General features: G+C 46.5%; 1 protein-coding gene across 6 annotated transcripts in view; it reads right to left on the reverse strand.

Annotated features, from left to right (window-relative positions):
* PIEZO2 (piezo type mechanosensitive ion channel component 2) overlaps positions 1-23166 on the reverse strand; it is a 241604-nt gene that overhangs the window by 51372 nt on the left and 167066 nt on the right. For 4 of the 6 annotated variants that reach the window (XR_006338207.1, XM_043889594.1, XM_043889595.1 and 1 more), the window contains exons 11-26: positions 22337-22475; positions 21156-21304; positions 18473-18703; positions 17704-17827; positions 15995-16275; positions 14734-14882; positions 12619-12792; positions 9736-9777; positions 5011-5222; positions 4549-4709; positions 3856-4032; positions 3461-3586; positions 1901-2101; positions 1168-1372; positions 976-1077; positions 415-580 (exon numbers count right to left, since the gene is read on the reverse strand). Coding sequence is in view for 5 of the 6 variants with exons in the window: in XM_043889594.1 (XP_043745529.1) it covers positions 415-580; positions 976-1077; positions 1168-1372; positions 1901-2101; positions 3461-3586; positions 3856-4032; positions 4549-4709; positions 5011-5222; positions 9736-9777; positions 12619-12792; positions 14734-14882; positions 15995-16275; positions 17704-17827; positions 18473-18703; positions 21156-21304; positions 22337-22475 (2639 nt within the window). In the remaining variant the exon portion in view is untranslated. The remainder of the gene's footprint in view (positions 1-414; positions 581-975; positions 1078-1167; positions 1373-1900; positions 2102-3460; positions 3587-3855; positions 4033-4548; positions 4710-5010; positions 5223-9735; positions 9778-12618; positions 12793-14733; positions 14883-15994; positions 16276-17703; positions 17828-18472; positions 18704-21155; positions 21305-22336; positions 22476-23166) is intronic. The other 2 variants (XM_043889593.1, XM_043889596.1) reach the window with 1 other exon arrangement.

Here is a 23166-nt window from a genome sequence, read left to right on the forward strand (position 1 = left end):
CATCCATTTCCCTTCCTTGCCTGCAGCTGCGAATCCCCCTGCAGGAGCCCCATCCCTCACTCCTCAGCCTGACCTGCTTTGGGTTCAGAAATCATAAAACTAAGCCTCTGGGAACAACATGGAAACACCAGCCAACATGCCCCAGGGAGGACCTCCGGGGCCCCTGGGAGCTCTTGAGGCCCTTGCTATCCTGGGGTTCAGGGGCATCTGCTCCCCAGAACTGCTCTGGGCATGTCCATGGAGGACGGAGGATAACAAGGAGGTTTGGCCTCCAGACCACCAAGCCATCTGGCCCCGGGATTCTTGGCTTCATGGTGTAATCAGTGGGCCAGCGCCCAGGAAAGGCAGGGGAGCTGGAGGCACGGGCTTGGGGGTCGCGCCTTCCCAGGGGCTGCCCGTGGGCGGCCGCGTTACCTGCAGTGGATGAAGTCGGGCACGGGGTTGTGCTGGCTGAATGAGGCTGCATCCAGGTTCATGCAGATCTCCACGTTGTCGCCTGCCACGATCCGCACGGCGGCCTTATTCTCATCCTCAAAGATCTGCCGTTGCAGCGAGGCACACAGGAGTAGCATGAAATCGTCTGGCGGAACAGAAGCATCTGTGGTCTGGCCTCGTCCTTCCAGCTACCCTGTCCAGTCTGTAGGTCTATGTCTGTGGTGGCAGCAAGCAGCAACCGCTTTCCCCAGGACCAGGCCCGCCCCCCGCAGCCTCTCTCCTAGAAGGTGGGTGCATACAGGTGTGTGGGGCTTGATAGTGGGCGTGTGTGGCAGGAGATAAAATTACTAAAATGAAAAAAGTGTTTGGAATGCTAACATGGTATTAACTCTGCAGACAAAACAGGGCCAGCAGGAGCCGCTAGTGGCTGGTGATGCTGACGCGTGGAAGCCAGGACTGTACGTGTTGGGGTGCGGTGGAGGGGCAGGAAAGCACCACCAGGGGAAAGATGAGCAGGCGGGACCCCAGTGCCCCACTTACACACAAGGAACACGGGGTTGGGTCGAACGATGAAGTCAGGGAAGTACAGCCACTTGACGATGTTGTCATTGAAGCTGGCACCCTTGAATCTCCAGGGGTAGTCTGCGGGGTGTGGAGTGGGAGGAGCTGGTCAGGGAGCCCCTCATGCAATTGAGTTCCCCGCTCCCTGCGACAGTGGGGTGGGGGACTCACCTCGGCAGGGGGCAGGGGGGATGCCGATGCAGATGAAATACTGGAAGGTGATGATGCAAGCCAGGAAGCAGCAGTACTTGGGCCAGATCTCAGCGATGGCCTTCCTCCTGCGCCGGTACAGGACAGCAATCAGCCAGCAGGCGTGAATCATGGCGTAGAAGTCCATGCGCTGGCCGATCACATTAACTGACATGAGGAAACAGGTCTGCGTGAGGATGAAAGAGGCAGAAAGTCGGCTTTACAGGGAAGGGGAGTGGCATCGGCAGGCAGCCCCTGGGGTGGTGGAGACCTGCGTTCCTGGGGCCAGACCCTGGGTGAGTTCTTCACCTGCTCTGCCTCTGCAGTGTGTTTTCATCATGAAGACAGAAGACTGACCAGGTGGCCGTCAATAGGAATCACTATTCCAAGTACTGCGGGCAGGCATGCCACATTAATCAGGTCAAAACAGTGTGCTCTGGCTGAGGTCATACATTCGGAAGGCACCCAGACATCTGTAAGACCGGGCGTCCTGAGAAGCCATGTCCATGGCTGCAGGGCAGGGGACAGTCACTGAGTCCCGGAGACTCTCCACCAGGCCAGGAACCCTGCCATGGAAGTTCCCCCCAGACCCCCGGATCCCAAGGAGACAGAAATCAGGGTGTGGAGACGTGCCACAAAGCCCTAGTGGCCACCTGGCTGAAAGCAGCTGCTGGCGTTTTCAGAAAAAAGAGAACAGGTCAGCAAGGAAACTCACCTCCAGACCAAACTTGTAGAAGAAGTAATTGATGAAATACTTGGCACAGTTAACAAGTCCATCATCCAGCTGGAGTCTTGTGATGTTGTGGAAGATGGTTTTAGACACGGGGGTTGAGAGGTTGTTCCGACCTCGGTAGTACTCCTGATGGCGGTAGATGGTGACCTCAAAGGCCAGAATGGCCAGCATCAGCAGGTTGTTCTAGAAAACAAGGAAAATACATGTGATGCCACGTGGTCATCTACAGTCTCTCTCAAAAAGCCATCTCATTTCACTGTGGGTGTCTAAAGGGACAGTGTGTGATCAGATCCCACATCCATGAAACAGTCTTGACTTTAATGCTCATTTTCCCTGTATTGTGGTAACAAGGGTGGAGTCATCTCCAGTTTGCAAATCAGGCTAATTTTCATGATAACAGGATTTAGAACCTCTAGACCAGTGACTGGCGATGGTTATGCCAGATCCAGAAAAAGTACCACCGAACCAGACAGCTGGGTCCAGTTACTTGGAAGGGTTGCCTAGCCTTCTTTGAAACTAAATGTGAGAAACCCTTATACAGTATCCTACAGGGACCCCGGGAAACAGACTGAGCTGCAAACTGGGGCTCAACTTAGCAAGTTTTGAACACAATACCTCTGAAAGCTGGTAGAGTAAAAAATATGCTAATCATACTACAAAATAATAATACAAAATAGGTAACATTTATGGGTCAGACACTATTCTAATCATCCCTTTCAAATATGAGTTGGTTTTATCCTTGTAACAGCTCTTAATGGTAGACATCATTTGTATGTTACAAACAATATCGGTCATATGAGCAAAACACCAGGAAGCTACACCAAGAGAGAGAGGAGATGCTTAGCATGCTTTCAGATTCCAGGAGTTGAGTACAAAGGTTTTAATTACATCATCAGCATAATCCATCAAAGTAAAATGCTCAAACTATCCATCATGGAAACATGTGAATAATCTGAACTATATTGCTTTCCTTATGTTTGTTACAACTATCTGCAATCAGAATTCATTTTTCAAAGACTTGCTCTTTATATGTGGCTACTTCTAAGCATAATAGATGCCACTGATTAAAATCTGTAGAATTTAGACAGCAAGCATTTCTTGTCATGCTACACTTACTTCTCAGAAATAATTACTCTATGACCATTTGGTATAATTTACTCAATATTTTTTCTTTGTGCCTACAAGACATCAATCTATGTATCCTGTTTTGAAGTTTGCTTTTTTTTTTCAACATTACAATATATTTTGGATATCTTTCAGTGTCTGATAATATTATCAATCTGCCTCAGTCTTTGAGTGGTTTCGTAACATTCCAGTGAATATATTTGTCATACTCTATTCAACGAATCTCAAATTACTTAGCTGATTTCTTTTCAGCACAATTCAATACTGATTTTAATACTCAGTCGTGTGTTTTGGAGGTGACTGCAAATCCCACATAGGAGGACGAGGCTGCTCTCCAAGGTGAGGTGAGCGGTCTCCAGGGAAAGGGCTGCAGACATGAACTTGGCAGAGGCAACGCTAAGGATGAGGAAGTCTTACCCTCAGGTAGACAAGCAGAGGAGACGACTTCCTGAGGCCCACCCATTCTGTGGGGTCGATGGGTGCACTGTAGAGCAGAGACTTGTTCAGCTGGTGCAGGGGGATGTTCGTCTGGTTTTCATTTGGCTGAAAAGAAAAGAGAAAGGAGTAAGAGGCGGCCCCGCAGTCAGGAGAGTTCAGACTAGTCTCCCTCAGTTTTGAGCCAAGGGACACGGGGATGGGGAGGGAGGACCCACTTTAGGGGGAGTCAGCATCAGGAGAGACAGGGCCAGGACACCTCCGACTCACTGAGCCGACAGGGGCCTGACGGCGAGGGCTAGGGGACATGGGTCCACCAAGGTCTGCCTCCCTTCCCTAAAGGCCAGGCAAGGAGACCCTCCGTCTCTGAGGCTCACCAATGAACAGTTCACAGAGAAGTTCTCAGGCTTGATGGTCTGCAGCTGGTACAGCATCTTACAGACAATGATCACACACGTCCAGACGGTGCAAATGCTGGAGGCCAGACGGCGGAGCTTGGCGTACGGCAGAGCAAAAGCCCAGGAAATCAGAAACACGTAGTTGAACAGAGACACCTGAAAACACAAAATTGGAAATGGGGACAAAAGTATGTCACATGGTACAACATCTAAAAACCTAGATGTTTTTAGGCAACTTGACTGATTCAGTTCCTCTGAGATGAGCAAAGGCTGGCTGAGACCCTCGTATGCACAAGAAATGGCTGTGGGTGTTAAGATATACATCTTGTACACAGAAAGGTGTGCAAGCAGGTGATGTTAAGTAACGTCGCAGCGGGAAACTACAGAGGTGAACAGGCTTTTGGGAGAACACCCATGGGGTCCTCAGCCCAACCTGGAGCTTCAGGAACCTCTCCTGGGAGAGAACACGCCTGAGCACTGCCCTCAAGCTGTGCGGAATTCAGGCATACCCACTCTGGGTGGACACGCGGCACACAGCCATGCCCGTGAGTCAGCGTCCATCTCTGCCCCACCCGCGCTCAGCGTGGGGACCTTAAGTCCGAGCGGCCTGAGGCTCCAGCTGGAGCAGATGCCTGGCTGGGTCTGGCCTGAAGACAGAACAGCGTCACTTGCCTCCTTCACAGACACCCAGATGATGTAGGAGGACACGATCTTGACGATGTGCAGCTCCAGGATCCACCATAAGAATGTCTGCAGCTGGTGGAAGCCCTCCAGGAACCGCAGGAGCAGCACCGTGAGGCGGTCGATCACCAAGTGCCACTTGTTCCTCAGATCTGCAAGGCAGGACATATGACTGTGAGCGGAGACCTGGCCTGTATTGATGGGTCCCTTGTCCCTCTGATCTGCAAGGCAGGGCATGTGCATAGCTGTGAGTGGAAGCCTGGCCTGTAAGGCTTGGTCCCACAGTTTCTAGCTCACTGCCAGGGTCAAATATATACTTGAGCATATATTGAGTATATATCTTATTATATATTTATATATTGAGTATATATTTGATTCCCTTGGAGCAAGACAGCGGTTTGTTTCCTCCACGTGTGAGCCAGCATCCGAGCGGCTCCTGGGCAGGCGGCTTACCTGACGTCTCCTCCTCCTCTTCGTCCTCCTCGTCCTCGTCCTCATCCTCGTCCTCGCTGTCCCTGCCAGGCTCACCCTTCTTGGCTTTTGCAGGGCACCCCCCCGGCGTCTCCTCCACAGGCCCAGCCAGCTGCTTGACCTCCGCCACCTCCAGGCTGGCGGTCAGCTTCATCATGGCGAGGTCCGGAAGGCTTCCCTCGGGGTGGGCCAGCCTGTCGGCAGAGAGCAGCCAAGTCAGGGAGGGAAGGGCGTCAGGAGCTGAGAGTGAGGGGCACGTGGAGGAGGATGAACAAAATGGAAGTCTCTACGTAGCCTGGCATGTGGGCTTGTTAGTGTCCAGTCACTTTTTATTTTTTAAAGCTCTTTCTAAAAAATGAACTGTAAACTCAGGTTTGGTGAGCTCTTCCAATTCAGGTTCTAGTGATGAGTCAGTCATGAAAGCTATCAACACCTAAACTTGACATTTTTTCCCACAGGAGAAAATAGTCAGAGTTTAGGATGGAGAAGCATGAAATGGCATCGTGTAGAGCAAGCATTTCATGGCTTCACGGGGGGACTTACTCATTGTGGTGGATTGGTAATTTTTTCTTGATGCTGCTCAAAGTAATGGAAATAGAAAGGAAAAAAAAAAAAGGAGATGAGAACAGAAGAGTTATAAGGAGAGTCAGAGATCACACATCATGCTACAGTCATCTACTATCGCATTCCTGTACGCCAGGTGCAGGGGCCCTAACGCCACGTGCATTCCAGGATGGCGGCCACAGCGTGCTTTGGCTGGGAGCCCTGAGCCGGGCAGCTAATCTGAGAGTGGACGGCACTGCAGTGGTGAAGGGCAGGACGCAGAGACTGCTGAGGCAAGTCAGGTCATGCTTTCTTAGAAACACAGCAAACCATCCCCTAGGAATCAAGTCATTCACAGTTTAAGGAGGGATATATACCTTTTTAAATTCTTAAATAATGTGTAATGTCAGTCAACCTTTGCATGGACCAATCTCATCCTGTAGCCATCTGAAGCATATGCAGTGGATGCAAATGCTTCTGGGGGTAAGAAGCCTACATCACACCCCACCCTGGGACACCAGGTGAACAGATCTCTTGGGAAGAGTGCAGCCGCCTGGCTGAGGGGGCTGCAGCCTTAGGGAGCTCAGCGACTCTTGGGGGTCCAGCTTAGCTCACAGCGAATAGTACTGAGTATGATCTTGTTCCTCAATTTTTAAAGAGTATATCTTTTTATTCATATTCAAATGAATGTTTGAAGGAACGTTTGTGGGCAATAAAGTAGACAATAGGAAAAGGCCTATTACAGATAATGCAGGTAGTCCTCCTCATTTGCAATAATTTATTCATTTCAGCCTGACTGTCACAAGACAGACACTTAACAATGTTATCGTATCTGTAATACTGAGTTTTATCTGTAATATTGTATCTGTAATATCTGTTATTGGCTCTGAGTCAATTTCATGTCTCTAGAATTTTACATTTTTTTTTTTTTTACAAAATGAAGAAGTTTGGCTAGATAAAAATCTAAGCTCACATGCAACTTGTTGGATTTTTATTTAAAACGCCTGTGATATTGGAGAACTGTGGTCAAGGTTCTGCATTGCTCTTGGACTTTCAGAGAGGTTCTCCCTCAAAAGCAATTCCTTTTAGCGATGTCAAGCAGGTAGATCACAGAATGTCAGAAACAAATTGCTAATTTAGTGAACAAAGAATGTTCTGAGGTCGGTGGAAGAAAGTGTGCTGACATGTACTTGCTTATTTTCTTTTTCTTTTCTTCTCTTATTGGATATATGTGTACACATAGCTGACTCACGCTGTTGCACAGCAGAAAGTAACACAATATTGTAAAACAACTATGTTTCAAAATATAAATAAATTAATTAAATCGCATGATCCAAAAAAAATTCACCTTTCAGTTTGGCTTTGATAATCCACATTATAGCCAGATTTCCACAACATTATTTTCCACTTGTATGTACTTGCTTATTTTCCTAAGCTAGATAATTCACCTGAGAAAATCTGTGTTCATAAAATGCCTCTGGATGAAAGTATTTTCAATGCACGGTTGGAGTTTCTACTTTAAAAGACACTGTATGAATCCTTTAATTGTGCTTTCGCTTTTCTCATAGCATTTTTCTGAGACAATCCAGAACAGTGTTAAAAGCATGCTCTTTGGAATCAAAAAGATTTAGATTCAGCCTAAACTAGATATCTTACTAACAAGGGGACGTGGCAAAGCTCCTTACTCTGTCTTTTATTTTTAAAAATTTTATTGAAATAGAGTTGATCTACTATGTGTTAATTATAACAATGTGATTCAGTTACACATGTACACAGGATCAGGTGTAATGGCTCTGGTTTGTGTATATGTAGGAGAACTAACCATTGCTCCTGTTAAAATATTTTAAATCATTCTGTTTACAAATTCAGTTGGAACGTCCCACAATTTTTGACACCATCAGAATTTTATCAGTCAGCCACTGTCCTTAACACAGCCCTACCTCACATCTTATAAGGTTAAGTCTAAATTGTGATTGACCCAGAAGTTGGATATAGGTATGTCCCCTCTTTCATCAGAAGTCCCATCTACAAACACATTACCCTCCTTATTAAACAGCACTGAGCATACAGAAATAAATTTGGGGAGAGAGAAAGCTTATTTACTCAATAAAAGGTTCACCCTATCATTCTAATCAAGAGAAGTCCTTTCAAAACTGGACATACTTCACGTGCAGCCTTTCAGAAGCACACACTGTGTAGAGACAGGGTTTGTTAGGTCGAGTGCTCCCCAGGGCACAGCTCTGACTTTTAAAATGTGGGCATTCAGACAAAAATGAGAGTTCACTGGAAAGAAGATTGAGCTAACAGTGGAATGCTTCAAGTTTTTAATTATTTTAGATGACTGAGTATGGGTCGTCCTGAGAACTCCTGAGTCAGTTCAGGGTTGATGGGCATACGTTTTTCCTCAAGAGGAAAGCAGGGGGCCAACTCTGTACCATCAGCATCCTTGGCACATTGGTTCTAGGACACCTATGGACACCAATACCTACAGGTGCTCAAGTCCCTTGTATAAACTGCTACAGTATTTGCTTGTAACTTACGCACATCCTCCTGTATATTTTAAATGATCTCTAGATGACTTGTAATACCTCATACTATTTGAATGCCATGGAAATAGTAACTTGAACACAGCAAATTCAAGTTTGCTTTGGGGAACTTTCTGGATTTTTTTAAAGAAATGTTTTTGGTTGAATCCACGGATGCAGAAACCATGGATATTGAGGGGTGAATGTATTCGTTGTCAGAGCCCATCAAACCACTCCTGCCTCTTGGGCGCCCCAGCCACCTCCTCTTAAAGCACATGGTCAAGACTTTATCAGAAACACAGAGGGAGAGAGAGACAGATATAGTGTGGTTCTTTTTGAGGGATAAGACTGATACGGCTGCTCAAGATTTATGCTTCAAGTCTCTAGCTTACTTCTCTAGCTGGCAGCTAAAAACTTGAGGTTGACATTTCTCTCTCAGGTTGCCCCCAAAACCAGCCCCAAAGGGAGCCCACCCGGCCTCATTCCTCTTCCACAGAGATCTCCACAGAGATGCACTAAGTTTTTACACCTCTTTCTAGACATTCTGCCTCCTCAGGTCTGCTACTTGGTTATCAGCCTCAGCATTCCTCTTAAGAGGAAAGAGAGTGGAGTAGAAAATCTACAGATCTTTCCAGGAGTTGTTTTGTTAAGTGGATTTATTGCAAAATACATGCTTCTACTACCTAAATTACTGACTTGATTACTTAAGACGTGAAGTTATGGGAGTGGATATTTTAATTCTCTCAATAAAGTAAGAAGAGCTTTGGTGAATTAGACCTGAAGACTCTTCTCTTTTGGGTACTTGAGGATAGCTCTACACATGGCAGGTGTCAGAGCTCACCCTTTGTTACCTGTGGTTATGAACATGTGCTATCTCCCCGCCTGGGTGATGTGCATCTAAGACATGCTGCCCAACTTGGCTTTTTTTTTTTTTTTTGGCGGAAGGCAAATATATTGTCATATCTGTCAAGTAAAATACCATCCTTCTATATGATGCTCTTTTAAGTAGATGTATACTTGACGAAATTGGTGTTTTAATTTTCTCTTAACCATAGATTGTTGGACCTATTATCACTTCATTCAGGCATATCCACTAGTGGTTAAGCCCCCACGGTAGGTGAGATATTGGCCCTGCAGTGGATTGTACAGGGACCCAGGGCCTGAGGGGCGGAGGTGGCGGGCAGGGGAGATAAGACAGGCAGGCAGACGGGGCTGAAGGCCAGTGTTGGGAGGCGGCAGCAAAGAGAAAGTGCTCCAGGAACTCAGAGGAAGGGCCAGTATGCTCAGCAGGGACTCGGCAGAGATGGGTGGTTTGTGGAGCAGCTGGTTCTTGAGCTGAGCTCTCGATTACGTGTTCAGGAGGGAGATGGGCTCGCAGGCAAGCCCAGGGCTAATTCTACCAAAGGGTGACCAATGCCGAGCGCCAGCTGAAGACCCTCGGCCACCTTCGAGTCCACTCAGCAGCACCATTCAGTCCAAACACCGAATGGTTGGGTTTGCAAGAGACATCCATAGCATACCTGGAGGCCATGTTCACTGTCTGATGATGTCAGTTTCATTTACAAGCTAATAAAGAGCTTAACACCCCCAGAGACCATTTTAAAAAAGGAGCCAAGAGAGAAAACATTGAAGTACCCACCTATTTATTATCAGATACACACGCCCATTGACCTTGGCATGGCTAGCAGGAAGCGCAAGGCAGCAGCGGGGAGACAGTCGGAGAGAGAAAGAGGAGAGTGTTAGCCAGAGAGAAGGAGCTGACTGTGTCCTGTAAGCTCTGCATCACCAGGTATGTCACCAACACCTTTCACGCACTGCGAAGTGTCCAGACAGCGAGGTTCGGCAGCACCGTGGAGTCAGACAGAGTCAGGTTTGAAGACACTTGACAGTGACCGCCTCTTCCTCCCTCCCTCCCCCAAAGAATCACACGTCTGGTCAGGTACCTGTAAGGTTTAAATGTCCAGAGTGCACTTATCAAATAAAATACCACGTTTAAAATGTTAATTCTTGGTCCTTCTCCAGAATTAAAAAAATAAAATCCTTTGAGTATCCGTATTCAAGAAACTGTCTTCTGAGGTTTTTATAAAGTTAAAGTTCAAAAAAGCCATTCTATTTCTGTATGTGTCATGGTACCTTCTAAAACAAATTATTGACACGTGGCAGTCACAGATATTTAATAAGGAATGGACATTCAGTATCTTACTGTTAAGTGTTTATTATATAATAATTATGTTGTAATTATGTTATAGTGTCTATTTTATCAATATAGAAGGGAGATGATATTCCTGACAATGTCTACCTAGAAATAACAATAATTTCTTATAAGATTTGTCATAAAATTTTTCACGCTAACTCTAAATTCTAGAAGGCTCAACATGATGAATTCTGCTTCAGACACAAGTGACACTTGCCTGCAGGGCAGACACAAATCACACAAACAACAGACAGAACAGGCAAAGGAGAGCTGGCTGTTCATAGAAACAACTGGACCAGAATCAATATAAGGGATAAAGTGCACTGATCATTCCCAATTTGGGATTTTTTTTTTTTTTTGGTGTAGCATCTACTAAGAGGGAAGGAACAGAGGTGAAGCATGACAGTCAATCCAATTCTGAAAAGATCTCTTTCTTCATCATTTTGACTCTAATGTAGCCACTTACTAGGGTCCTAGGGACTAAAAATCACTAGTAAAGAAAACACTGCAATGGAAAAGATTTGTGAAAAAGATGGGATATACACCCCATGCTCCAGGTAGAAATTTGGGGATTTTTACATGAAACTCCTGCATGAAATCCCTAAATACCAAACTCGGATGAGTCCTTTGAACTCCTCTTTTCACAGAACCAAAAATGAAATCCCATGACCCCAAACCATGCATACTGCTGACATTACTCATTCTTGCCTCACCCTTTATGTTCTCTTGGAAAGTAACAGTTCAGGGGGTGCTAGGGGCTGAGCCTTGGCCAGAGGAGGGCCAGCCATGGCCTCAGACTGACCAGACCACGGGGCCTCCTTCCTGTCCAGCCATGTAACGGGGCTACGGGCTGGCTGGACAGTAGGGGAAAACAGGAGGACACATCTTGATAGGAGGCTGCTATCCTTTTTCAGAACCCACATAATTAAATCACATTTACGTACTTAAGGAAACCCTGTTCAACACATTCAGTTTTCCATAATTCCACCAGTCAATCTTAAGTGAAATCAACCTTGAATATTCATTGGAAGGACTACTGAAGCTCCAAGACTTTGGCCACCTGATGTGAAGAGCTGATTCATTGGAAAAGACCCTGATGCTGGGAAAGATTGAGGGTAGGAGGAAGAGGGGGTGACAGAGGATGAGATGATTGGATGGCATTACCAACTGAATGGACATGAGTTGAGTAAACTCTGGGAGATAGTGAAGGAAGGAAGCCTGGCATGCTGCAGGCTTCCTGCACTGTGCAGGAACTGTGCCTAATTTCATGAACTGTGCCTAATGAATTACTGCTTCATCTTCTTTCCGTGGACTCACTGTTTCCTTTGAGAAGGGGCTTGGGAATTTTCACCTGTGGCGTCTGTGTCCTCTGAAGGCAGCACTTTGCTCCCTCATCTACGCAACAAGGGTTTTCCAGAAGCTGAATCACAGGCTATTATGTGAAGCAGAGAGGAAAATCTGTATCAAGGCTCATTAGACGAATGCCTGAAATGTTCCTGAGATGGAGCAGGCCTATGGATGTGTGCTGACAGGTTATGGCTCCATGCACATGGCCAGGGTGAGACAGATCCCATCAGCTACTTGGAAACACTCTGTATTAGTATTTATTGATGGAAGACAGCAACAGTGAACTGGTGGCAGAAAACATTGCCTTCGCTCTTTCCTTAAATGCTACTCTGGTTACTCACAGATGGCAGAACCTTTCAGCTGAGGTTGTTCCTTCCCGAAACAGAAGGGATAATTCTGTACTATGCTTTCATTCATAGAGACTTCCTTACTACCTGTCGGTGCAATAGAAAACTCACCCTCTGAATTTAGCCAGATTCTGTAAACATTCTAAAAACACCCCACCACCCTGGATACAAAAGACACATCGCCACCACAAAGGAACCTCAGAAGCACAGCTCCTCTGGACCAACTCACACGCCTGTCAAGATCACCCACAAAATGTCATAAATCACTACCCGTGTGCATGCTAAGTTGATCAGTCATGTCCAACTCTTTGCGACCCCGTGGATTGTAGCCCACCAGGCTCCTCTGTCCATGGGATTCTCCAGGCAAGGATACTAGAGTGGGCTTCCATTTCCCAGGGAATCTTCCTGACCCAGGGATCAAACTTGTGTCTTTTATGTCTCCTGCACTGGCAGGCAGGTTCTTTACTACGAGCACCACCTAGGAAATGTAAATCACTACCTACTATAAAGTGCCATCAAACACTCCATATTTTTTCTCATTTTTTCCCACTCAGAGGCTGACTGTCATGGCAAGTACAGGTTGATATTCTCAGTGAGAAGACGGGAGGGTCTGGCTGAGCTTGCATGGGCTCACCTATAGACAGCGCTGTCCTCCTTGCTGGGGATGGACTTCAGGTCGGTGAGCTCCAAGAATTGGTCGTGGAAGTAGTGCAGGTGCAGGATGCAGACCAGGAGGAAGGAGGTAGGGATGAAGATGCGCGTGAACAGCTCAGCCACCGTGAACTGCTTCAGGCCAAGGTCCTCCAGCCTGTGAAACAGGGCGGGTTTCCCCGGTGGTCTCTTCCACCCAAATATCCACAAGAATTTGGCTATTTCTTGGTGATTTCACACTGAACATTTTCAAGACAGAAGTCTCCATTTCCCCATATTCCTGAAGCAGACAAGCTGTTCTCGCCCCCTCCCCACCCTGGTCTTCCCTGGCACAACCGTCTACCTTGTGCCAAACGCCCAAGTCAGGACATCCCCTCCCCCAACACACTTTCCTGTCTCCACCATCCACATCCCTTCACCCTCATCTCCTGAATCTGTGCTCTAGTTTCCTCTCTAGTGCCTTCTATTCTAGGTGAGGCCGCCATCCTCAATCACAGAACACCCCCCCCAACCCCTGCTGGCCGACCATCTGGCTGTGTCTACTCTTGCCCCCACACATCACTGCTTTCTCTGCCAGTCAAGGGTGCTTTAAAGACTTGTAGACATTTCACTGAGAAGGAGACGCAAACCGTCATCACCTAGGAGCCCTGCACCTCAGGCGCCTGGCTGACCTCCACCCTCCCTGCAGGTGAGCCTTCCTGCTGTTCAGCACACTCACCAAACCCTGTCCTGCCACAGGCCCTTTGCATTTGCTGTTCTCTTTTCCTGGAATGTTCTTCCACCTCTCAGCTCCCAACTCAGTTTCTAAAGACAAGCTCCTTCTTATTCTTCAAGAGTTTAAATAACATCTCCTGGGACTTCCCTGGTGGTCCAGTGGTTAAGATTCGGCACTTTTACTGCCAAGGACATGGGAAATCTGTGCTGGTCAGGGAACCAAGATTACACATGCCAGGTGGTGCAGCCAAAAAATTAAAAATGACACCTCAGGGAAGCCTGCCTGAACCACTCCATCTCTAGCTATTGTGCCCCCACTTCAGCTTGTTTTCGTTTCCTTCACAGATGTGTCAGTTTGTAATTTATTTCACATAAAGTAGGTTTTTTGGTTTGTCTCCTGTCCTAGAATGTAAACTCCACTGGACTCAGACTCCCTCTGGCTTCCAGTTGATATTCAGGTGCACAAGAGTGTCTGGCTCAGGCAAGGTGCTCAGCTCTATGCTTCCTCCTCTGGACACTTGGCTCTATGCCCAGTCCTGGTTTGATTTCCAAAGGAATTTAGGAAGTTTAGAGGAGCTGAGTAGAAAAGGCTAGAGTCCTGTCTATTTCATGCATGAGAAAGAGCTCATCACAGCTAGTTTCCATGGCCAACCACTCCTTGAGAGTCCCTTGGACAGCAAGGGGATAAACCAGTCAATTCTAAGGGAAATGATCCCTGAATATTCATGGAAAGGACTGATGCTGAAGCTGAAGCTTCAAGTCTTTGGCCATCTGATGGGAAGCCCCAACTCACTGGAAAAGAGGCTGGGAAAGATTGAGGGCAGGTGGAGAAGGGGACAAGAAAGGATGAGATGATTGGATGGCATCACCAATTCAATGGGCATGAATTTCAGCAAACTCTGGGAGATGGTAAAGGACAGGGAAGCCTAGTGTGCTGCAATCCAGAGGGTTGCAAAGAGTCAGACACGACTGAGCAACTGAACAACAACTCCTTAGAATCCCAGCACTGGCTCCATCCAGGAGGGAGGCTGATGTTCTGTGTTACAAGACTCCGGTTAGGAAGGGAGACCACATGACTGTGAGGAGCCAGGCAGGTGAGCTTCACATGAAACACTAGAAAAAGCTATTTCACAAATAAGGGGCTCAGAATTTACTTTCCAGTCAATTCTTACTGAGTACATATTATGTGTCAAAAGCTCAGGCCTAAGTCATGAGAGCCCAAAAAAACCAAGACCAATGTGTTCTGTTCTGGAGGAACTTACAGCCAGTGATGACGTCAGGTTTTACTAAAACCTCCTTCCTGGCAAGGTGTTTGGAACAACACGCCCTCGCAACTTCACCTGGTGGGTCACTTTCCACCCTGTTGTCCAGCACAGTTACTTACTTTTCTTTTTTCAGTCCAGTCATGTTTTGCCACAAGCCTGGGAAGTTTTCAAACTGATACGTGTATATAAAGATGAGCACCAGCATTGTGTAGATAACCACTGACATCCAGAAGTACTTCAGGATCCGCCTCCACCATTCATAGTGCACCTGTGGGTCAGACGGTGAACAGCAGATGAGGAAAAGGCATGTTAGCGGAAAGCTCACAAAAATACCTGCCGCATTCAACAAGAACAGGTGATTCCATTCACACACGTCTGAAAGCAAAGTCCAGTTCATTTTTAGTTTTTGAGGCTGTGTTGCTCATAGAGTTGGGACAACGGAGATTGGAATCTGAGGGCTTCCCTTGTGGCTCAGATGGTAAAGAACCCGTCTGCCAATATGGGGGATGTGGGTTCGATCCCTGGATCAGGAAGATCCCCTGGAGAAGGAAATGGCAACCCACTCCAGTATTCTTGCCTGGAGAATCCCATGGACAGAGGAGCATGGCGGCTACAGTCATCAGGGTCACAGTCAGACACAACTGAAGCAATTTGGCATGCACGCACGTTGTGTTAGTTTCAGATATATAGCAAAGTGATTCAGCTATATGTATTATATATATTATATATATACAGATTTTTTTCTTTTATAGGTTATTACAAAATCTGGGTATAGTTCCCTATGTTATTCTGTAGGTCTTTGTTTACCTCTTTTATAGATACTAGTGTGTATATGTTAATCTCAAATCCCAATTTTATCCCTACTCCCACTTTACCTTTAGGTTAACAATAAGTCTGTTCTCTATGTCTGTAGGTCTGTTTCTGTTTTGGAAATAAGTTATTTTGTGCTGTATTTTAGATTCCACATGTAAGTGATATCCTATGGTATTTGTCTTTCTCTGTCTGATTTACTTCACTTAGTATGATAATCTCTAGGTCCATCCATGTTGCTGCAAATGGCACTATTTCATTCTTTTTATGGCTGAGTAATATTACATTGTATAAATTACCACATCTTCTTTATCCATTCATCTGTACAAGACAAGGATGCCACCCTAACCAATTTTCTGACTTTTTAAGAACATAACATTTCAAATTAGTGAACAGGTGGAAGGGGCTCACTCCTCACTTTAGGATTCCTAGCTATAGTATTTGAATCTCATCGACCCCCTTACACGATGTATTTGTGAGGTCACAGTAACTCAGAGCCTCGCCGAAGGCCGCTCAGGCATACCCCTGGACAGATGCGAGGATGGCAACCTGGCGGCCACAAGCACCCACCTGATACAGGGCCACACAGAAGAGGAAGAGCACCATGTAGATGATCTTGTACATTACAATTTTACCCTCGAAGCTGACGAAGAAGAACATTCCCCCGCAGACATAGATCCAGTACTTGATGAACAGGGCCACCACCAGGTTCCCTAGCACCTTCATCACATCCTGTTCGTCCGTTTCTTCCTCTTCCTCTTCCTCTCTCTGCTCCTGCTGCTCCTCCTTCGGCTGCTCTTCTTCCTCCTTCTCCTGAGCCTCGCTGTCCCCCTGTACATCCTGTTCATCATCTTCAAAACAGAAGACCCTGCTGTTATGAGGAGCTGGTCCCTGGACCAGAACCACACACTCTGACCCGTGTGAGGTGGATGCCACACACGTTAGGCATTACCATATGATTTAAAATAATTTTAGACAGTTCTAACAAACAAGGCAGAATTTATAGAACTAATCACAGTTCACTTTCCTAACCTTTCTGAAACATAAAAGAAACACATTTTGTAATATTTTTATACAAGCTTTTCATAACACCTATTTCACTTGCATTGTTCAATAGCTATAATTACTGTAGGATCGAGAGAAATAAACAGACACAATAACACAAACCGAACTAACTCTGACAATTTCAGATTCTGACTACAATGTGCCTCTAGCAGTATTTTACTGAATCTGGGTTATTGGTAATAATGTTAACCAGAAAGTATGATTTTATAGAATGAAAAAATTGAGTTGAAGCCAAATATAATTTAATTTAAATTAGGTTTCAGGACTAACTATAATTTAACTAAATTTAACTAAATGCATAAAAAATAGTTTTATGCATTGGAAGTAAAAGCTTATTTGGTCTTACTTTAAAATATGCTAACATATAGGACTCATCTTTATGGTCCTAAGGTGACCTACCATTTGAATAACTTACTCGAATGACCAGGAGATCCACAGAGTGAGGGGAATGCACATGGGGTGAGAGGTCAGAGTAACTGTTGATCTTAAGTGAACTGTTATTTACATAAAGTAACCGGTGAATTTAATCACTGTGTTAACAGACATCCAAACTCAAACAGTCAAGATTCAAACCTTAAAGACTTTTGTTGCTGAAAAACAACCAGTGTTTAGGTCTAAATGAGAAACTATAAGAAAAAGATGAGTTGGTTTTCTCCTCCTGACAGGGTTAATCTGAAGGTTACCAGCCCTGCCTCTGAGAACATTTACGGCTTCCTTTTCAGACAATGCTACACACCTCACTAGTGGTCTCCAAGCTGTTCTACGAGCATTAAATTCTATTGTATTTACTGGCACACCCACACAGGTAGGGAGCAAGTGACTCTCATTTGACCCATGGAGTGAGGTCTAAAACTATAGAAGTGATCATCAAAACATCATCTTCCTTTTTTTTTTACTTTGTGGTACATTCGATTTTGAAAAGGTGAGAGGGTTTGAATTTGGGAGATCTGAGTCACTCTCTTGGTACTAACACTCAAGAAGCTGTGACCTTGGAGGACCCAGGGAATGCCCTGCAGTGGGGATCACTTTTGAGTGGGTCAGAAGACCCAGGGTCTCTGCAGCTCCAGGGGACGCCCATGTGGGCAGGGACTCAGCCCTGAGACGTGGTCATCTATCTGCTCACATCCACGCCTGGCCTCCCTCTGGTCTGGGACAGAGCCTCCAGGGATGTCCTCTGGGGCCCTTCTTCCAGTCACACTGCATGCACTAATTACCTTTTACTTCACTTTCCTGACTTCCAATTTTGACCTCAGACAGAAGAGCTTCCTTTTCTTGGAGAGCTTTCTGCTCTGTGAGGTGCTGTCTCAGCAGCAGCCAGAATGTGATGGTGAACAGAATCTGGAAGGAGACAATAGGGATCAGAGCATCACGCCTCTGAAGTGTAAGCATGTTCAACCACGACTACGCTTCCCTGCCCTTCAGTGGGAGCACGCTGCATAAGCCCGTCCACTCGAGACAGTCAGGCACCCACTACATTGCACCTGAAAGTCACCAGCTTTTAAATCTCCTTCCTGAGGACGCTGGCGTGTGGTCCAGTGCCGGGGTGCCTTCATGCCTGGGACACTCCAGGAAGATGCACAGGACCACCTGTGCTGGAAACCGACGTGGGCCAGCGGTCTCCTTCCTGCCTGGGACCTCAGCACAAGTAGAAGAGGAAGATGTATTTCTCCTATGAGCCCCGTCACTTCTACAGTGTTCCTTATTTTTAAGAAATCCCCAGAAATGGGAGAATAAGAACATTTCATCCCAGCAAACAGAGTCCCTGAATCCTCCCTTTCTTTTCCGAAAGCTGACAGGGGAGTTGTTTACAGTGCTCACATGTCTATATTAACATCTTCTTGAGGGCAAGGGGGAAAAAAATAATGATTTCAAGGAGCTTTGAATACTTGGAACCTACTTTTGCACGTTCCTGCTTGGATATGACTGTTTTGATTACTGTGGTTTTGTCTGAATGCCCTGCCCTCTTTTTCCCTGCCCACTTACCTTTGAGGCGAGCTCCCCCGGCTCCTTCTTTTCTAAGAATCCTGGGACCTTTTTAATCTCAGGGAGCTCGAAGCTCCATATGTACTGCAGTATGAGCAGCAGGTTCCCATAGACGACCATGAAGGGGGAGCTGATCATGGCGTACTTCCTCCGGTTGCGGATCATCCACAGGGTGCAGGACCAGATGAGCAGCACGAAGGTCAGCCAGCTGTGGTAGGTGATGCTCCAGGCCTTCAGGGGGAAGGGCGAAAAAGCGGGGCGGTCAGTACATGGTGCAGTCCCCACCCTGCTGAGTTAGACGTGGTCTACGAGGAAAAGGTCAGTGACATTCACACTAGGGGGGAGGATCATGGTGAAACTATGGGAGAAATGTCCTAGCTGCATAGGGGAAGAAGCAGGGAGAAAGGCTGCCCTGTGAGCTGACACTGCCCTCAACCTCCTGAGGGAAGAGGGTCAAGCGAGGATAGGGATGGCTTCACTCTGTGCCCTTTGCCCTCCAGCCCAGATGTCTTCCTTTTCACTGGATTTGCTGGATGAAATGCAACCCTAAGTGCTTCCTCCATTCTTCCAAATCAGCTTGGGGTCAACTATTTTCCTGGGTGCTGGGTGAATGGGGCCAAGCTGGGCTCAGAAACAGAAGCTATGGGACCACAGGGTCAGCAGATGAGCTGGCTTCAGGGGTCCCCTTAGCCGACCCACTGGGAAGACAGATGTGATAGGAATCAGGGAATCACCAGGAGGAGATGGAGTGTCAGGTGTCTGCACCCCAGTAGTAAAGCCAGGCTAATGGAGAGCCCAGCCTCAGCTTCTGTCCTGTAGGGGGCAGGACATCCTCCAGTCACACCAACCCTAGCGGACCTAGAACACATCTCAAAGGGCAGCTTCCAGAACATTCTAGAAAGTCAGGCTCATGAATATCATTAACCTCAAGAAATCTATCCTCTCTTACCGTAATCTTCAATACCAAATTTCTGTGAAAAGGCCTCTGTGACAATCTAGAAGGGTGGGATGGGGTGGGAGGTGGGAGGAAAGCTCAAGAGGGAGGGAACATATGCACACCTGTGGCTGATTCATGTTGATGTATGGCAGAAACCAACACAATGTAGTAAAGCAATTATCCTCCAATTAAAAATACATAAACATATTTAAAAAAATATTTTCTAGTTGAGGCTGAGTTCAATCATATTCCTGACTATCAGGAATTTCAAGGGTTATTGCAAAGTCTGAAATGTTTTATGTCTGTTTTGCTTCTGGAAAGCAGATAAGTATTGAGATAAATAAGATAAATGAATGAAGTCAGCACAGAACAAATACTTCCTCTCAGCAACTTGCAAATGTGTCCTAAATCAAAGCTAGTTTTTTAAGTACAGAGTTATTTAAAATTGTTGTTTAAAACATATGGAAATTAAAAACTAGAAATTAAAACTGCTTTTATTAAAATTAAGTGAGAAACTGACAGCTATTATTAAGTCATGAATTATTTTCATGAAATAGTATTCCTTGGAAATGGTGCTATCAAAGTGTAAGTTGCTCAGTTGTGTCTGACTTTTTGTGACCCCAAGAACTGTAGCCGTCCAGGCTCCTCTGTCCACGGAATTTTCCAGGCAAGAATACTAGGGTGGGTAGCCATTCCCTTCTGCAGGGGATCTTCCCAACCTAGGGATCAAACCCGGGTCCCCTGCATTGTAGGCAGATTGTTTACCGCTGAGCCACCAGGGAAGCCTGGCGTTATCAAAGGTCGGTAATATTTAATGCTTTTATCCCAGAATGAAATTCAGATCTGACCTTGCCACTTTTGAGTGGATGACCCACGAGAGTAATCTGCACAGATATTGTAATTCCAGGAGAATTTTTTTTCCCTGTACACTATTCCTGTTTGGATGAAAAAGGGAGGAAAACAAAGTGGGAATGTTTTGTTAAACTTCTCTCATTTTTAAGGCCTCAGTCACACACGACCCTTGGTTGCTGGGGGGTAGAATCTGCTTCACGTTCCTTCTTGTGTGCAGTTCTAGGATCATCTGAAGGTATGGAATATTCACACTGTGTGTTTTTGAATAAAGACGCCTATCATCCTAACAGACCCGGCTGCTTAGGGACTGCTCTAGAAAGAAGAGATCTGCTGTGATTAAAAGTCTGCTGCCGAGGAGAGCTTCCAGGGAAGATGCTCACAACCGGAAAACTCTCCTGGGGACCCAGTGCTTGGTGCTCAGGCTGGCAAGCATTTGTTCCAGTTCAAATGGAACAGTCTCACTCAAATCCAAGATGTGACTATAACCCTCATCATCTGAGAGAAATAAAAGTGGCCTTTGTTAACTGTGAACACCTTCAAAGCCACTTAGAAAAGCTACCATGTCCTTTTAAATCTGAAAAACAGGGGACAGTCTGACTTGATAGGTTAATTTGAGAGACAGGTATTAATATTTAAAGTCAGGCTAAGTGGCATAGAGGAGGACATGGTTTTGAAATCTATAGGATAAAGATCCCATGAAAAATTAACAGAATCAGCCATTGTCTGCCAAGACATCAGGAAGATGAAGAAGTCGCGCTGGTGGGAGGAGGCGGTGGGGCTTGGAGCCAGCGGGTCTTCATCACTGTCCATCCTGCCAGCGCTAACGTTGTCCCAAGGACAGAGCAAGGTGTGGGGCGGAATCTGAGCGGAAGTCAGGACTCGGCGCATACGCACCATCATGGCGATAAGGGCGCAGATGTAGCTCTGCTTCATGATGAACTGGAACACAGACACCATGGCGTGCACTTTGACACTCCTCTTCTCCTCCCGGCTCCGCTCCGCCTCAAACTCTTCTTTCTCATCATCGTCTTCCTCCTTCTTTTCTAGAGGGACAGATTATTTCATATAACAATTTATGCACGTAGGTGAATTTCATATAAGCATCCCAAGCACAAATTTGTCCTCTCTAGTAACAGGCAGCTCTCTTTCAACCGGATTGTTGTGTGCTAAGTCATTCAGTCGTGTCTGACTCTTTGTGACCCCATGGGCTATAGCCCACCAGGTTCTTTTGTCCATGGGATTCTCTCTGCAAGAATACTGGAGTGGGGTGCCATTTCCTCCTCCAGGGGATCTTCCTGACCCTGGGATCAAACCCACATCTTTTTCATCTCCTGCACTGGCAGGCGAATTCTTTACCACTAGTGCTTCAACAGAATAAATTGAAGGAAAAGGGAGAAAGGTCTAGTCAAAGTTTTGGGCCTTTTGGTTTTCTTATTAGACGAAAAGAACTCTTCCAGAAAACATTCATACACTAACCAGCAAAACTATGGACCGTGATAGTGGAATCAAATTACAAAAGGACTAAAACACAAATATGCATGTAGGTTTAACACCGCAAACAAGATGACTTGTTTAAAATAATATTTTACCTTCTATTTTTCAAAGTTTATTCCCATTGTGCTCAGTCACTTCAGTCATGTCTGACTCTTTGCGACCCTATGGGCTACAGCCCACCAGGCTTCTCTATCCATGGAATTCTCCAGACAAGAATACTGGAGTGGGCTGCCATGCCCTTCTCCAGGGGATCTTCCCAACCTAGGGATTGAACCTGTGTCTCTTAGGTCTCCTGCACTGGCAGGCAGGTTTTTTTTTTTTTTTTTTACTATGAGTGCCACTTGGGAAGCCCTTACCTCCATTAGGTCACTTATTTTGTACCAAGGACAGGAATGCACAGAGCAGGATATAGGGGCAAAATCTAGGCAGAATCTAAGGAAATGGGCTTCATCAGACTGACTGTGGAAGGAAAAAAAAACCTCTCCTAGAGATGAAAAGGAAAGAGGACTATACCCAATGAAGGATAAACCAAAGACAAGAGATGCTGAGCTCTGCATGCCGTGGTCCCACAGGCTCCTTACCCGGGGAGGCGGCAGCGGGCTCCCAGCGATACTGCGGCGTGGAGTACAGGTCAGCCTTGGCAGGGCCGTTCTCCAGCGGGAGGCTGGGGTGGATGGTGTGGTAGTCCACGGGGTTGCCGTTCACGGTCACCAGCAGGCCCTGCCGGGGGCGTGGGGCAAAGGCAGGTGGGACAGCAGCTCTGGTTTCCCGCACGGAACCCCCTCCTCTGCTCTGCTAGGTGGGCACACTGGATGCTGCAGAGCCGAGGGGAAGCTGAGCACTGTGGGCAGTGATGCCCGCCAGCAAGACAGCCCAGCTCGCCCTCCAAACCCAGCCCCACAGTCACACAGGACGAGGCAAACCTGAGCAGGCCCACTTCTGCTGCACCCACGCCATGCGCCCTGCTCTCTGTATGAAGTGTGAAGCCTGGAAAGGCTGGAGGGCTTAGGGCCTGCTCTGGTCTCCCTCCAGCCTCAGCTCCTGGGCCTCCTCCAGCCACAGGATCTCCAGACAGACTGGGTTCTGGCCTGGAGCTACTGCCTGCCCTCTCCCTTCCCCTCATCCCAGCCCTGATCCCACCTGCCCCACATCCCACGTGGCCCTCAGGACAAGCAAAGTCTCAGGTTAGCCACAACCCTACAGTTTCTCCCTGACACTGCAGCCTGCAACTCCCGTGTTGCAGCATCTCATACACTAAATACATTCTCCTACTTTTTCCCTCCGGTTTATTTGGCTTTACAATTTTTTATTTATGCAGATGCATATAAACATAGACACGCACACATACACGTGTGTCCACAGACTTGTGAGACTTCCTATTCAAATCATAGAACAGCCATATCTGCAGAGC

Source organism: Cervus elaphus, chromosome 27, assembly GCF_910594005.1.
Source record: "Cervus elaphus chromosome 27, mCerEla1.1, whole genome shotgun sequence".
NCBI lineage: Eukaryota > Metazoa > Chordata > Mammalia > Artiodactyla > Cervidae > Cervus > Cervus elaphus.